The 16,737-nt window shown below is 51.3% G+C and overlaps 3 protein-coding genes across 3 annotated transcripts; 2 read left to right on the top strand and 1 right to left on the bottom strand.

Annotated features, from left to right (window-relative positions):
* Positions 1 to 3,657: 3,657 nt before the first annotated feature.
* Positions 3,658 to 10,023, top strand: FTJAE_8896 (fatty acid synthase beta subunit; the record flags this gene model as incomplete). The annotated part of the gene is made up of 2 exons (XM_037355760.1): positions 3,658 to 8,854; positions 8,906 to 10,023. The coding sequence occupies 2 exons, from the start codon at positions 3,658 to 3,660 to the stop codon at positions 10,021 to 10,023; spliced, it is 6,315 nt and encodes a 2,104-aa protein (XP_037204055.1).
* Positions 10,024 to 10,769: 746 nt separating this feature from the next.
* On the top strand, positions 10,770 to 12,398 carry FTJAE_8895 (guanine deaminase; the record flags this gene model as incomplete). The annotated part of the gene is made up of 3 exons (XM_037355759.1): positions 10,770 to 11,016; positions 11,068 to 12,206; positions 12,258 to 12,398. The coding sequence occupies 3 exons, from the start codon at positions 10,770 to 10,772 to the stop codon at positions 12,396 to 12,398; spliced, it is 1,527 nt and encodes a 508-aa protein (XP_037204054.1).
* A 455-nt stretch (positions 12,399 to 12,853) lies between these two features.
* Positions 12,854 to 16,192, bottom strand: FTJAE_8894 (uncharacterized protein; the record flags this gene model as incomplete). Its single annotated transcript, XM_037355758.1, has 2 exons — positions 12,854 to 14,512; positions 14,576 to 16,192. The coding sequence occupies 2 exons, from the start codon at positions 16,190 to 16,192 to the stop codon at positions 12,854 to 12,856; spliced, it is 3,276 nt and encodes a 1,091-aa protein (XP_037204053.1).
* Between the last annotated feature and the right edge of the window lie 545 nt (positions 16,193 to 16,737).

The raw sequence follows: 16,737 nt of genomic DNA, 5'->3' as shown, positions 1-16,737 counted from the left end.
CAGATGTCGGTACATCGAGACCCTTACAGGGCGCCCTGTACGCTCGCACCCGCTGTAGCACGGTTGAGTATCCGGTACTTTCTCTTGAGTGGAACATTGGAACATCCCCGAGCCACACATGGCGGCGGGTCCTTGGCGTGCAGCCCGCTCCTCAACCATATTCCAGCGCTATGCCTATCCTAGTATGGTTGAACATCGTAGGCGTGCACCAGCCAGGGGCGTCCAGGGGAGCATCTTCCCCAGAAACCGACCTTTTGGGGCACCATCAACATCGATGAACTGAGATGGAGATAACTGGTTTTGCTGGCTATCTTCTTTTCGGCTTTGCCTTCATGAGCCACTGATAGCTCGGCCGAGCGGCTTGCTTATGTTGCATTCTCGATTCTGCTATCTACTGGTCGACAATTAAGTTCTCGGCCCAGCAACGATAAGAATAGGCTCCATCTCGGAACATCAAAGGCAAGGTGACGACAGAGATTCCATGGGCTATCAATATTGACCCCAGGGGTCTAAGGCTATGACAGATGGTCCTTGCTACCAGTCAGAACTCGTACGAATAAGCGAGGACGGTGAAGTTTGAGTGGTCCAGGTCAGATATGCCATTGAAGCTGGAGAGTAGGGTACGGGGTTAGGAATTCCCCATGAACCTTAGGAAGGCTTTTAGTAGAGCTATGGAGTGCCATATAAGTCAAAGTCTTGATAATGATTCATGTGGTGGTGATGAACTTGTCAAAATCTCGAAGATGCCAGGTAACAACTCCCAGTGGTTCCATTTGTCAATGTAATTTCGCGTCTTTCTCAACTGCCATCCTAGGCATCCGGCTCAATGTACTCGGTGAGGTACCGATACATTTCAACGTCGAGTCTACTCGTTTGTCCGTCGGTTTCCGCAAATCCGAACTCCTCTTGTATGCAACAATTTGTCGAGACGTTGAGCTGCCATTCCATGCTTACTGTCTGTCTCTAATAAGCCATCGTTGAGTAATTGAGTTAGGTTGACTTGCTGAAACGTTTGTTGTCTAAGTCACTGCGATGTTTGCGGCTCTTATCTGCACCTCTCAGAAACCGCTGCGGATAGCCACAACCGTTGGTGCATGGAAACCGAAACGAGATCTACAGACGCCATGCCGCCCAGGGATAAGGGTCAAGCAGTCAAGGAAGGTCATAACAATTCTCTTGCTCCTCAATTGCACACGTCCCATTTCCAGTAACTCACTGAAACGAGCCGGCTCGAGGCCACACATCGCAAAAGGTACACTACTCCTCGGCGGGGGCCAAGAAACATCGGACCTTGATATAGGATATCCAAGTGAACTCAGCAAAGGATAACCTAAACTCATGCTAAGTTACCTAAGTCTTCTTATCATTTAGGATCAAGGTCCTGAGTTTTCTTTCCTCTCCATGGTATGGTACTTTACGCGTAAGAGACTTGGCATAGGTACTGATCAGTATGTATAGCCTGACCCCACCATGAGCCGGAAGTCGAAGCTTGACGGAGAATGTGGGGGGCCGAATCATTTTGGTAGGGCGAGTTGGGGATGTGAGTGAGGCGTTGACCAGGCGGTGGAGGGAGGCACAAATTTTCTCTCATGAGTCGGCGAACATAGGATGGAGTCATGAGTTCTCATGATGGTGTGCACTGTTAGGTTTGGGATCAGTTCAGGATCAAGGATCAGGAATTGCTACCCATGCCATTCAGGCTATGTCTGTTCAGAGTCACTGGAGGCCTATAACAGCTCATGTTGAATCAATCCCTATCTGAAAGCTGTTTGCTGAGATTGGAAGTGGACGTTCTTTCAAAGTGGAGTGGAGCCACACGGGAGGCCCACGAAACTCCCGAGCTGAGTTGATGTACAGTACCTACTTTCAAATCAGTGCTCACTGATACTGGGCTAGAAAAGGCTGGGTGATGGACAGAGGTGAAAAATAGCCACTGATTCATGATGGTTTCCTAAGTCTGAATGGCCGGATGATTATTTGCAGGTGGTTTTAGTAGTGAGCTCAGCTTTTGGCCACTCTTTACTAGGTACTCAGTTGGAAAGAAATATATCAATTGTCAATGGCCACCCCGAAGACGAAATTTCTGCTCGATACTGCATTGAGACAAATGAAAGTTCACGATAGTTCCGGGTAGGCGGCGACCGTGTGAATGTCCTCAGCATACCCGAAATGCCGAAATTATTGGCAGCAAAATAGTTGAAGAGAATTGATTGAGGTATGACGAAATATCTTGCAGAAAACCCGGCTTTCAACATTGCTGAGGGACAATGATGACAACTCGATCATTCGATGGCTTGCTACAGTTGCATATAGCTGTCGGAGATACCTAGGTAGATAGGAACTCACTCGCATAAGGAATTGAGTTAAGTTGAGTGCAACCCGTCCAACAAGCTTGGCCACACCGTGGCAATGATAGTGCGATCAAAGTTAAGGATCAGATCCAGATCAATAGGATCAGACTACTGGTCTGCAGGGAGGATCCTGTTGTTCCGAAGCGGACGAATTGACTTCCCATCAAATTTCAGCATCAGCCTTCCGCCCACCCGCTTGCTGCAACCATAACTCAACAGCAGCCTCACAGGCACACCAAGAACAAACAAATGCTCCAGTATAGCTCCAGAATGTTGTTCCAGCCCTCCTGATCGAATCCTCAGAGAACAGTGGCTGGGAGTAATTTTGCCCGAAGTCACCCGGGCCTCTCTCTAGAGGCAGAAGCAATGGGTTGTTGCCAGTGGAAATGCGGTATACAAGTACCGGTACCTTGGCCAGGACCCTTCACCTTCGTTGACCTTCTTCCCAACCCAAACCCTGCAAATGATGGTCCCCTTGTCCCTCTTTGGCAAGGGCGTCATGTAGCAAGGGGCGTGTCTGATGTCGTGGGGTCCCAGCGGATCAAGCGAACCGCCAATGCGGTGCATGCCAATGGCTCTCGCAGTCTCACAACGGCGGGAGGTGGATGCGCTTCCTCACTAAGATAGCCCGGATTGTGGAGGGGGAGCAAGAAGTTGCCCTCCTACAGTGCACCTCGTAGAAAAAAACAATGCCAGGATACGTACCCCTCCATATCCCCAACAGAACTGAAATTTTGGCCTGTTACTCCAGTCCATTGAGGCGGCCCCTCCAAGACTCCAGGTGCTTCAACCACACCCTCGACAACTCAATCCAATCCAATCCCAAGTCGGCTACCGGTACAAGCTCGATTTTTCTCTTCTTGACTTATACCGTGGCCGGGACCATTTCTGAATCCCTCTTAGACCTCTTCTTCCGACTCTTCCTTCTTGAGATTGTCCATCTTCATCTTCCTCTTCCATCATCATTTCTTCTTCCTCCCTCCTCCCTACATCCCCTTTGCGCCTGGCTGGTGTCGTCTTGTCTTGTGCCGCGCTGCGCTCCACCGACTCTAAAGCTATTCTCTACTAATTTCTAACCCCTCCCACCTTTCAGGGGACCAGCCAGCCTTCACGCAAATCAGGACCGCCGGTTTCTTCTCACCAGCGTCCTTGGGGAAAGCATCAGATCTTATTTCTGGTGTGTTACGACTTGAATTGATAGGTTTGTGATCATTGAACCCCCCGAGAAGGGTTTCAACCGCCAATTGCAAACTAACCATTCACTTTTGCTCGCCACGGCAGATTTCTTCGATACCCTTCACTCATCATGTACGGCGCCGGTCAAGTCCCTCAAACGGGCATTTCCACCCCCAGATCTAGCGCTTCTCTTCGGCCGTTGACTCTCTCCCACGGCTCTCTCGAGACCTCTTTTCTCATTCCCACCAACCTCCATTTCCACGCCTCTCAGTTGAAAGACAAGTTTGTCTCTACTCTTCCCGAAGCCACCGACGAGCTTGCCCAGGATGACGAGCCATCATCCGTTCCCGACCTGGTCGCCAGATACCTTGGCCTCATTGCTCATGAGGTTGATGAGGGTGAAGATGACGAGCAAGGCTCCTACGAGGAGGTGTTGAAGCTCGTTCTGAACGAGTTCGAGCGCAATTTCCTCCGTGGCAATGAAGCTCACGCCATTGCTGCCAGTTTGCCTGGAATTGAGTCTAAGAAGCTCGACTTCATCCGCAGCTACTACACCGCTCGTGCTGTGTGCAACCGACCGATCAAGCCCCACGCTTCAGCCCTTTTCCGAGCAGCTGAGGATGGTGACGCCGAAATCTACACAATTTTCGGCGGTCAGGGCAATATTGAGGAGTATTTCGAGGAATTGCGAGAGATCTTCAAGACGTACTCAAGCTTTGTCGGTGATCTTATCACCCGCTCAGCTGAGCTGCTCCAGACTCTCTCCAAGAACCCCAAAGCCGAGAAGATGTTCCCTAAGGGTCTTGATATCATGAACTGGCTTCATCACCAGGACTCTACTCCCGATGTCGATTATCTCATTTCGGCACCGGTCAGTTTCCCTCTTATTGGCCTCGTCCAGCTTGCCCACTATGAGGTGACATGTAAGGTTCTTGGTGTGCATCCTGGTATGCTGCGCGAGAGAATCACTGGTTCCACTGGTCACTCCCAGGGTATTGTCATGGCCGCTGCAACTGCCGCTGCCGACTCTTGGGACTCGTGGAGAGACATCACTAGCTCTGTCCTTACCATGCTTTTCTGGATCGGAACACGAAGCCAGCAGGCATTCCCCATCACCTCCATGACCCCTACCATGCTTCGCGAGTCACAGGAGCACGGCGAGGGTGCACCCACTCCTATGCTTAGCATTCGAGATCTTCCTCAGGCTGAGGTTCAGAAGCACATCGATGCTACTAACCACTACCTTCCTGAGGACCGTCACATCAGCATCTCTCTCATTAACAGCCCACGAAACTTGGTTGTGACAGGACCCCCAACCTCCCTCTACGGTCTTAACGCTCAGTTGCGCAAGGTCAAGGCCCCTGTTGGCCTTGACCAGAACCGTATTCCCTACACAGAGCGAAAGGTTCGCTTCGCCAACCGATTCCTCCCCATTACCGCACCTTTCCACAGCAAGTACCTCGCCGAGGCTACCGCCATGATTGATGAGGATCTCAAGGATATCTCAATTGACTCCAGTGGTCTCGGAATTGCCGTGTTCGATACCAACACTGGTAAAGATCTCCGAGAAGAGGTCAAGGGCAACATTGTTCCCGCCCTTGTCCGTTTGATCACCCGCGACCCCGTCAACTGGGAGAAGGCTACTGTCTTCCCTGATGCCACCCACATTCTTGATTTCGGCCCTGGTGGTGTTTCCGGTCTCGGCGTACTGACCAGCCGAAACAAGGAGGGTACTGGCGTCCGTGTCATCTTAGCTGGTACTGTCGATGGTGGCATGAACGACCTCGGTTACAAGGCTGAGCTCTTCGATAGAGATGAGGAAAATGCAGTCAAATATGCCATTGACTGGGTTAAGGAGTTTGGTCCCAAGCTTGTCACCAACAAGAGTGGCCGAACATACCTCGATACTAAGATGAGCCGTCTCCTTGGTCTCCCCCCCATCGTCGTTGCTGGTATGACTCCCGCAACCGTCCCCTGGGATTTTGTTGCCGCTACCATGAACGCTGGATATCACATCGAACTTGCTGGCGGTGGTTACTTCATTGGCCCCATGATGACCGATGCTATTAGCAAGATCGAAAAGGCCATCCCTGCTGGTCGTGGTATTTCTGTCAACCTGATCTATGTCAACCCCCGTGCTATGGCCTGGCAGATCCCCTTGATCGGCAAGCTTCGATCCGAGGGTGTCCCCATTGAGGGTCTTACCATTGGTGCTGGTGTTCCCTCTATCGAGGTCGCCCAGGAGTACATCGAGACCCTCGGCCTCAAGCACATCAGCTTCAAGCCCGGTTCCGTCGATGCCATCCAGGCTGTTATCAATATCGCCAAGGCCAACCCCCACTTCCCTGTCATGCTTCAGTGGACTGGTGGCCGTGGTGGTGGTCATCACTCTTTCGAGGATTTCCACCAGCCTATCCTCCAGATGTACGGCCGTATCCGACGACAGGAGAACATTATTCTTGTTGCTGGTAGTGGTTTCGGTGGTGCTGATGACACCTACCCCTACATCACTGGTGACTGGGCCAAGAAATACGGTTATCCTCCCATGCCCTTCGATGGTTGCTTGTTCGGTAGCCGCATGATGGTTGCCAAGGAGGCTCACACCAGTAAGGCGGCCAAGGAGGCTATCGTCGCCGCTCCTGGTCTTGAGGACAACGAGTGGGAGCAGACTTACAAGGGACCGGCTGGTGGTGTTCTCACCGTCCGATCTGAGATGGGTGAGCCTATCCACAAGCTTGCCACTCGTGGAGTCCGCTTCTGGGCCGAGATGGACCAGAAGATCTTCAGTCTCCCCAAGGAGAAGCGAGTTGCTGAGCTCAACAAGAACAAGGACTACATCATTAAGAAGCTGAACGACGACTGCCAGAAGGTCTGGTTCGGTCGCAACAAGGAGGGCAAGGCCTGTGACCTTGACGACATGACCTATGCTGATGTTCTCCGTCGTCTTGTCGAGCTCCTCTATGTCAAGCACCAGTCTCGCTGGATTGACCGCTCCTACACTGTTCTCGTTGGTGACTACATTCACCGCCTTGAGGAGCGTTTGACCACTACCTCCGGCAAAGCCTCTCTTCTTCAGAGCTACTCCGAGCTCAACGAGCCTTTCGAGGTGATTGACCGCATTCTCGCTGCCTACCCTGACGCCGAGACCCAGATCATCAACGCCCAGGATGTTCAGCACTTCCTTATCATGTGCATGCGACCCACTCAGAAGCCTGTCACTTTCATCCCTGTCTTTGACGACAACTTCGAGTTCTACTTCAAGAAGGACTCCCTATGGCAGTCTGAGGATCTCGATGCCGTCGTTGGCCAGGATGTTGGCCGAACCTGCATCCTTCAGGGACCTGCCGCTGCCAAGTTCTCCACTGAGATTGATCAACCCATCAAGTCTATCCTTGATGGCATCCACGAGTCTCATGTTGAGTACCTTACCCGGGATCTTTACAACAACAACAAGGCCACTATCCCTTACATCGAGTACTTCGGTGGTAAGCTCGTTGACCCCGAGATGCCCCTTGATGTCGAGGGCTTGACTGTCAGCTATGACACCTACAAGAACACCTACCGTTTGTCATCGTCTGCCGCTGCCACTCTCCCTGAGCTCGACTCATGGCTATCTTTGCTTGCTGGACCCAACCGCAACTGGCGCCATGCTCTGCTTATGGCCGATGTTGTTGCTCAAGGCCAGAAGTTCCAGACCAACCCTATCCGACGCATCTTTGCTCCTTCTCGTGGTCTGTTTGTTGAGATCTCTTATCCTAATGATCCTTCCAAGACCACCATTGTTGTTCGTGAGCAGCCTCGCCACAACCAGTACATCGACGTCATCGAGGTTAAGCTCGTCGGCGAGAACAAGATCCAGGTCAACATGATCAAGGAGACCACTGCTCTCGGTAAGCCTGCTGCTCTGCCTCTAGAGTTCACCTACCACCCTGAGGCTGGATACTCTCCTATCCGTGAGGTCATGGAGGGCCGCAATGACCGCATCAAGGAGTTCTACTGGAAGGCGTGGTTCGGCGAAGAGCCTCTCGACCTCGACGCTGATGTTACTGCTAAGTTCGATGGTGGCAAGACTACCATCACTGGCGAGGCTATCAACGATTTCGTGCACGCTGTTGGCAACCACGGAGAGGCTTTTGTCGACCGACCTGGTAAGACTGTCTATGCTCCCATGGACTTTGCCATTGTCATCGGCTGGAAGGCCATTACCAAGCCTATCTTCCCTCGCACCATTGATGGAGACCTCCTGAAGCTTGTCCATCTCTCCAACCAGTTCCGCATGATCCCCGGCGCTGAGCCTCTCAAGAAGGGAGACGAGGTCTCCACAACTGCTCAGATCAACGCTGTCATCAACCAGGAGGCTGGCAAGATGGTTGAGGTCTGTGGTACTCTCGTCCGTGATGGCAAGCCTGTCATGGAGGTCACCTCCCAATTCTTGTACCGTGGTACTTACACCGATTACGAGAACACCTTCCAACGAAAGGTTGAGACTCCTATCCAGCTTCATCTGGCCACTACTCAGGATGTTGCTATCCTTCGATCCAAGCAGTGGTTCTCCGTCGATGAGCTTCCTCAGAACATCGACTTGCTCGGCCAGACTCTGACTTTCCGTCTCCAAAGCTTGGTTCGCTACAAGAACAAGGCTGTCTTCAGCAGCATCGAGACCCGCGGCCAGGTTCTGCTTGAGCTCCCCACCAAGGAGATCATCCAGGTCGGCAGCGTCGACTATGAGACCGGAGAGTCTCATGGCAACCCCGTCGTTGATTACCTTGAGCGCAACGGCCAACCTATCGACCAGCCCATCAACTTTGAGAACTCCATCCCCCTTAGCGGCAAGTCTCCTCTCGCTCTCCGAGCCCCTGCTTCCAACGAGAATTACGCTCGTGTGTCCGGTGACTACAACCCCATTCACGTCTCTCGTGTATTCTCCAGCTACGCCAACCTCCCTGGTACCATCACCCATGGCATGTACTCTAGTGCATCCGTGCGAAGCCTGATCGAGACCTGGGCTGCCGAGAACAACATTGGCCGTGTCCGAAGCTTCCACGCCTCGCTTGTTGGCATGGTTCTGCCCAACGATGAGCTCGAGGTTAAGCTTCAACACACTGGCATGGTCTCTGGTCGCAAGATCATCAAGGTTGAGGTCCGCAACAAGGAGACCGAGGACAAGGTCCTTGAGGGCGAGGCCGAGGTTGAACAGCCTGTGACTGCCTATGTTTTCACTGGACAGGGTTCTCAGGAACAGGGTATGGGTATGGAGTTGTACGCCAGCAGTCCCGTTGCCAAGGAGGTCTGGGATCGCGCCGACAAGTACCTCCTCGACGCCTATGGTAAGTTTCATGAATCGGTACTATCAATGTGCAACTGCTAATATATCCCAGGTTTCTCCATTACCAACATTGTCAAGAACAACCCTAAGGAGCTCACCATCCACTTCGGTGGTCCCCGTGGTAAGGCTATTCGCCAGAACTACATTGCGATGACTTTCGAGACCGTGGCTGCGGATGGTAGCATCAAGTCTGAGAAGATCTTCAAGGAGATTGATGAGACCACTACCTCATACACCTACCGCTCCCCTACTGGACTTCTCTCGGCCACCCAGTTCACTCAGCCTGCCCTTACTTTGATGGAGAAGGCCAGCTTTGAGGACATGAAGGCCAAGGGACTTGTGCCTAACAACAGCACCTTTGCTGGTCACTCTCTCGGTGAATACTCGGCCCTTGCTGCCCTTGCCGAGGTCATGCCAATTGAGAGTTTGGTGTCCGTTGTGTTCTACCGTGGTCTCACTATGCAGGTTGCCGTCGAGCGTGACGCTGCTGGCCGATCCAACTACTCCATGTGCGCTGTTAACCCTAGCCGCATCAGCAAGACCTTCAACGAAGCCGCTCTCCAGTTCGTTGTTGACAACATTGCGGAGGAGACTGGCTGGCTCCTTGAGATTGTCAACTACAACATTGCCAACATGCAGTATGTTTGCGCTGGTGATCTCCGTGCGCTCGACACTCTTGCTGGTGTGACCAACTTCATCAAGATCCAGAAGATTGATATTGAAGAGGTCAAGGACAACATCGAGGAGGTTAAGGGACATCTCCGCGAGATCATCCGCGGCTGTGCCGAGAAGACTCTTGCCAAGCCCACACCTCTTGAGCTGGAGCGTGGCTTCGCTACCATTCCTCTCCGTGGTATTGATGTGCCCTTCCACTCGACCTTCCTTCGATCTGGTGTCAAGCCTTTCCGATCCTTCTTGCTCAAGAAGATCAACAAGACATCCATCGACCCCTCCAAGTTGGTTGGAAAGTATATTCCCAACGTGACGGCCAAGCCGTTCGCGTTGACCAAGGAGTACTTTGAGGATGTGTACAAGCTGACCAACTCGCCAAAGATTGGTGCTGTGTTGGCCAACTGGGAGAAGTATAACCAGGACGAGACCGCTACCGACGGTGTTGAGGGTAGCGACAGCTCCAGTGGCGAGTATGAAGGCTCTGGCCGTGCTGCTTGAGTGACTTGGAAAACAAAAGAGAAAGGGAAATATAATAAAAAATAAGAAAAGGGACCATGCAGAGACATGATGTAACGGAAGATTAGAGATGGATGGATGATCACGAAGAGAGTTTACAGATTCCCGGCCGGATTGTTATCCTGGCATGAGTATATTACGATGTATCTTGTTATCTTTAGCTAGAGGGGCGTTTGTTTTTGCTACAGTTTTAGAGAAATTTGAATCCTTGATGACGAAATTTGGTTCATAAATCGAATAACATATCTCGTCCTGTGAAACCTTAGGATGCGCACGCAGTCTTGTGATGTTGGTTCTCGCTCCCGGCGCTGTCGTACAAGTGAGGCTTGTGTAGGAAATAATTGACGAGATAATAAAATACCTGACATTGATTGGTGTGCTTCGGCTCAGCGACTGTACCACCCTACCATTGGATCTCACTGGTTCCGAGCGGTAGCGGTCGGCTGCCGGCGACGGCCGGAGATGGACAAGTGGTGGAGATGGCCTATCAGGGAAATCAAGTCCGCTTTGGTCGCTAACAACATCGCAAACATAGATAAGTTTACTTGTTCATGAATTCGCATATAAGGTCCAAAGGGGAAGGGCTTTAGACTCGTTCTTTTTGTTCTCGGGGTTTCTTTTCCCTTTCGGCTCTGTTCGCTACTACACAATCCCCACTTGGCATCTTACCTCTTATTGTTCAACAACATAGCGAACACTTGAGACATTGAGATATAGAGGAATCTATAATGGCGGGCTTAAAGAATCAAGTCTTTGTGGGGACATTCATATCCAGCAAAAGTCCCAAAGAGCTTGACTATCAGCATGACACGATTGTATGTGTTGATGGAGAGGGTAGAATTGTCAAGGTCGATACGGAGGGCGGCAGTACTGTGCAGATTGGAAAGAGACTACGTGAAACTCTGAACTGGGAGCTCAGCGATGTAGACGTCCATGTTGCGAAGCCTGGGCAGTTCTTCTTCCCTGGTTTTGTTGGTGAGTGATACAGCCCTTGCTCTCCAAGAAACACACTGACAGAAACACTAGACTCACATGTGCATGCATCTCAATACCCAAATGTGGGAATCTTTGGAAAGACCACTCTCCTAGACTGGCTGGAAAAGTATACATTCCCTCTAGAGTCAAGTCTAAAGGACTTGAGCAAGGCAAAGCGAGTATATGGCTCATGTGTTCGACGGACATTATCACATGGAACGACAACAGCGGCTTACTATGCTACCATCGACGTAGCAGCAACGAACCTTCTCGCTGATCTCTGCTTAGAGATAGGACAACGAGCTCTTGTTGGACGCGTGTGTATGGACAACCCTGACATGTGCCCAAGCTACTATCGCGATGAGAGTGTCGAAGAGGGCCTTGAAAAGACGAGACAGACGATTCGACATGTCCAAAAAATCGACCCTGAGTTTAAACTTGTATCTCCGGTGCTGACACCCCGATTTGCACCAACTTGCTCCAGCGATTCGATGAAGGGACTGGCAAAGATCCAAAAGGAACTGGATCTTCCTGTCCAGACACACGTTTCCGAGAACGAAGGAGAAGTCGAACTTGTCGCAAAGCTGTTTCCGGAGTCGGAGTCGTATACGCAATTGTACGATGATTGCGGTCTTCTCACCACCCGGACGATTCTTGCGCACGCGATTCACTTGACCGAAGCGGAGGCAAAGCTGATTGCGCAGCGGGGAAGTAAGATCTCACACTGTCCCTGCAGCAACAGTTCACTCACCAGCGGTTCTGCACGCGTACGATGGCTCTGGGACAAGGGGATCACAGTTGGCCTTGGTACAGACATGAGCGGCGGCTACAGCCCTTCCATTCTCGAAGCAGCACGTCAAGCAGCCCTTGTGAGTCGACACGTCGCGATGGGAATGGACGAGGAAAAGGAACGGAGCAAGTTGACGGTCGAAGAGGTGCTGTATCTTGCAACTCGCGGCGGTGCAGAGGTTGTTGGACTGGCTGATAGAATCGGTGGGTTCGAGGAGGGTATGGAGTGGGATGCTCAGTTGATAGGACTAGGGAGTGTTGATGAGGATGGCCTGGCGGATGATGACGGGAATGTGAATGTTTTCGGGTGGGAGACTTGGGAGGAGAAGATTGCGAAGTGGCTGTTTAATGGAGATGACAGGAATGTCAAGAGGGTTTGGGTTAGAGGGAGAACCGTTCATGTGAGATAGGTAAGCAGAGGACAAAGAGATGAGCTGAGAAAGACTGCCCAGGCTATTTCAGACACTATCGAACGAACACTGACAGCAATGCTATTTGCCGGTATGTACAGCAGCAGAGCAGTACGATCTCTGTCTGCCCTCGTAATCATCAGCGTCAACGTTTCACTTAATTACATGCTCAATCAGCTCTAATATGGTATGGATTGCTAAAAGAGGCGTGCTACGAACCCATGACAGGATTGTTGCTTTGGGCTTTTTTCTGTCACTTCATCACTTTATCACTGACAGTACATATTACTGCTGAGTTTTTGTGTAATAGCCTTAACTAACTGCGTGTATCATTATAACTCCTGCCTATTTATCCGAGGCATGACACTTTGTGTGAAGAAAACACGGCAGATCCGATTCGCATGTGAAGCCTTGGTTTGGCTTCACTGATATATCCTCCATACTCGCACAAAAAATTACCAACCATCCTCCTCCGGTATGGTTCATAGCCCTCATGTAATGGCCGAAACTCTCATCTCCAATGACAGACACTCGTAACCTGGAGACCTCGATGCGACTTTCATTACGAGACTGCATCAGTCGCTAATCGCGTGGCTTCTCACTTCAGCCCTGCGTCTTCCCCACGGGTTGACAGGTTTTCAAAATTGGTTCCGTTCGTCGTCGGAAGGGTACAGCTCATAGTTAGAATAGTTGCCTTCGAAGAGGCTTTTGTTGCCCTCGCTTGTAAAAGAGTTCTCATAGGTGAGGTGTTTGTCATTTGCGAAGTCGCAAGCCCGAGGAGTGAGGAGCTGTTGGCTGGCACTAGGAGGCCGTCCGCCAAAGGCATAACGATCTGTGGGATCGATGTGGTCAAGTCTAGCGCGTGCAAGAACGGCTGGGTTGAAGCTGTTGCTTGGGACGGGGTTTGCAACTCTAGGTAGATCGGCTCCGGTGATCTCACGTCTAACGGTCTCGGTCTTCTTGACGTTGCGGCCATTGCTCTTGCTGGCCCGGCTAGGCTTAGGCTTAGTGGCCTTGGTGACTCTATTGGGCTTCTGTTTCTTAGTGGCGTTGCCATTGCCCTGAGGATTAGTGCTGCTGGAAGCATTGTCCTGGATCAAATTGTTGTCGGGGGCGGCACCGTAAATACCGTTGTTAGTAGGGAGATTGCCCTGGAGTCCGTAGTTGACAGAGGTGTTGTCTTGAAAGCTGATATCAAAAGAGGCATTGTACGGAGTACCGCTGTCGATAGAGGCATTGCTGAAAGCGCTGGTGTCAAAACCGGCATCGCCCTGAACACTGTAGTCGAGGGAAGTACTGCACTGAGTACTGTTGCCGAAAGAGACATTGCCGTAAAGGCTGGTGTCGAGAGGAGTGATGTCTTGCATGGGATAGTCAGATAGTTGAGTGCTATCGTCGAGAGCGGTGATTCTTTGAAAACCATTGGTGGTGATGTTGATGTTCTGCATATCATCGGTAGCAAAAGGGGTGTCCTGGAGATTGCTCTGCATAAACCCATTATCATGAAGCCCCAAGTTGGGGAAGTTATTGTTTTGAGGGTTAAAGTCGCCCAAGGCACCACCCTGGAATTCGGTATCAATCGCAGTCCCACCAGGGACCCAGTACTGCATACCATTGTTCAGCATGTCGTTGTTCTGCATGCCATTGCTCAGCAGGCCGTTGTTCTGCATGCCGTTGTTCTGCATGTCATAGTTGTTGACAGGAGCCTCTTGAGAGTCCATAGACATATGAGGGGTGCTGTCAATCTGAGTGTATGGCTGCATGGCCCAGTTGTTTGGAAGAAGTGAATGGTTGTCCATGGTAGATGCACTAGCCATGTTGCCAGTGTTCAGAGCATCTTCATCCATAGTCTGAGTGTTTCCCTCCATAGTATTGCCGGGAGCCATAGAAATGTTGTCGTTGTTGATAGGATTGCCAACATCCATAGTATTGTTGACATCAGTGGTGTTGACAGATTCGATTGCTCCTCCAGCATCGGCACTTTCACCGACATTGGCTGTAGACTCGATTGGAGCGCCATTGGTGTTGATGGGGCCACTTGTGTTGGCATGAATACTGTCCTTTTGATCGTCGTTGATCGGAGTAGGGGCTTCGGCCGTGTCACCAGCAGCGGTAGTGGTATCGGCTTGGGCTTCATCGTCAGGAAAGGTCATTTCAATGAACTCGTCAAGATCCATCTCAGGGAGTTCCTGGCCCTGAGCCTGTGCTTCCTGTCGTTCACGATCTTTCGCCTCGATGGCAGCCATGATTTCTTGAACCTCTTTCTCCTTCTTCGCGGCATCAAGTTTGTTCAGTCTCTAGACACAGTACGTTAGTAAGTTCCTAGGATACCAGAATCGTAAGCACTGTATGTAACTCACTGCGGTTTCTGTATTTCGAGCTGAATGTTCTGAACTTGCGATTCTCTTCATGTGCTGGAGTTGATCGTATTCGGCCTTGCACACTTTCTTATCCATATCCGCAGACATTATCTTTTTGAGGTCCTCGGAGACGGCATTCCATTCTCTAGGGTCGGCGCCAAGGGAGACAGCCTTAAGGCGCCACCAGTTCATTTGGACTTGTAACTTTTTAGTGAGTTCCCTGAGGTTTATAGCTTTTTCTTCCCGTCTCACACGAGTTCCCTTTGCAGATGTGTTGTTGCGGGCAAGGTTGAGCTTCTTCCTTTCGTTGAGAATAACCTCGTTCCTTGCTGACAGGACCTTCTCCAGGCGAGCGTCTTCAACTCCGGGCGGCATCACGTAGGTATTACCAATAAACTTGGATGGGGGCTTAGGAACATTAGAGGGCGAGGGGATGGGAAGACTTCCAGGCTGAACCTGATTCTTGAGCTCGACCTCAATCATCTTGAATCGACCATCAACATCGTTCTTGGGAAGAGCAGGATCGGGACCCAAGCCAACTTGGCTGAGCCGAACACCCCCGATGTGTAGTGTGTGAGCACGAGGGTCCATAGAGCTAACGTCATACTCTACCTGAAGCTGGGGGTCAATCGGAAGGTCAATGGCCGTCTGTTGATTATCCACGCCCATCTGAGAAGATGAGCCGCCGGACCAGGTCACAAGAGCTTGCACGTCTGCAGATGCTGGATCTGTCTGTTGTTGAGGCGCAGTTGGGTTAGCAGCACCCTCGTTTTCAGCAGCTTGTCGAGCAGCAGCAGCAGCATGGACTCTTCGGTGTTCGGCGATAGCCAGGCTAATGATTCCCTGGACAACAAACGGTCTAAGAGTGCCTTCCTTTCCGCATCTGTCTCTGTGGTACTGCTTGAACGCTTCAGAGAAACCAGGGATCTCCCACCATCCACCAGGGGTGGGATCAGTACGGGGTGCCTGGGACTGAAGTTGTTGAGCCGGCTGGTGTGGCGGTAGATCGATCGTCGAAGCAGGTGCTTGGACCTCAGATTGTGTAGGCTGATATAACTGTAGGGCAACAGTAGAATGAGGTTCTTGGACCTCAGGTTGAGTAGGCTGATATAGCTGTAGGGCAACAGCAGAAGGAGATGCTTGAACCTCAGGTTGAGTGGGCTGAGGCACTTGCAGAGTGGGCTTCTTGGTCGCAGGACCTTCTTGGGAAGCTGAGGGATCAACACTGTCGATAGATCGCTTCAGGTTCTTTCTCGGTTGCCTGGCCTTCTGAGAAGGGGGTGCTTCGGCTTGAGGTTGATGAACCTCTTGGGAGCCCTGTGGAAGAGGCAGTTGAGAAGTCGAAGCTTGTGCTTGAGTCTTCTTAGGCTGTCTTCTTCTGGGCTTTCTAGCAGGGGCCGCTCCTGTCTGAGGTTGTCGAGACTGTTCAGAGACTGGTACAGTAGGTACCTGGAAGGTAGTTGATGTCTGAGCCGCTTGGGATCCAGCAGCGGGTGGGAAGCTGGTACCATAAGCTCGGATAGATGCAATAGCTTCTTCTGCAGACCCAGGTGACAGATGTACTTGAGTCAACGGGCGGGCAGGTTGAAGAGGCTTCGAGGGAAGTCCTTCAGACATGGTGTCTTCGGGACGCGAAACCGCGTGGAGAATAAATAGAAAGGGTATACAATGTGCAGGTGATACTGTGAACAGTGTTTAGTGTAGTGATTATGTGCAGATGTGACCTGCGGCAGTGAATAGCTGCACAAGTCGTGGGTGCGAGATGTGGTAGTATGCAGGGATGTTCAGATGTAGTTCTGAGGGATGAAATCATAAAACAGGAGATGCTCGTGATTGGAAGAGAGATCAAATGAATATGATCCAAACCGCAGAAGTGTGCTGTGGTAAGAAAAAGAAGTTTGGGTTTGTGAGAGCGAGGTTGTGATGTTGTGATGGGAGGAGAAGAGAGAGGAGAAAGGAAGAGATGGGGGAACGGAGTGGGTGGAGCAACCAGGAAGGCAGAGCAGCAAACGCAGTTCTGCGGACCTCGAACTGCCAGTGTCAGTAGAAATAGCGGGCGATGCAGTCGAGACAAGCGAGTGAGTTCCCTACGTGGAAATCTTGCAGTGGCATAGGGGCATTATGAGCTAATGCACTTGGTCACTGCGAGGTATAGTCCGCCT

The sequence above is a fragment of the Fusarium tjaetaba genome (genome assembly GCF_013396195.1).
Source record: "Fusarium tjaetaba strain NRRL 66243 chromosome Unknown NRRL66243_c0000197, whole genome shotgun sequence".
Classification (NCBI taxonomy): Eukaryota; Fungi; Ascomycota; class Sordariomycetes; order Hypocreales; family Nectriaceae; genus Fusarium; species Fusarium tjaetaba.
Note: the sequence above shows the minus strand (reverse complement) of the source record. Positions and strands in the feature narration are given on the sequence as shown.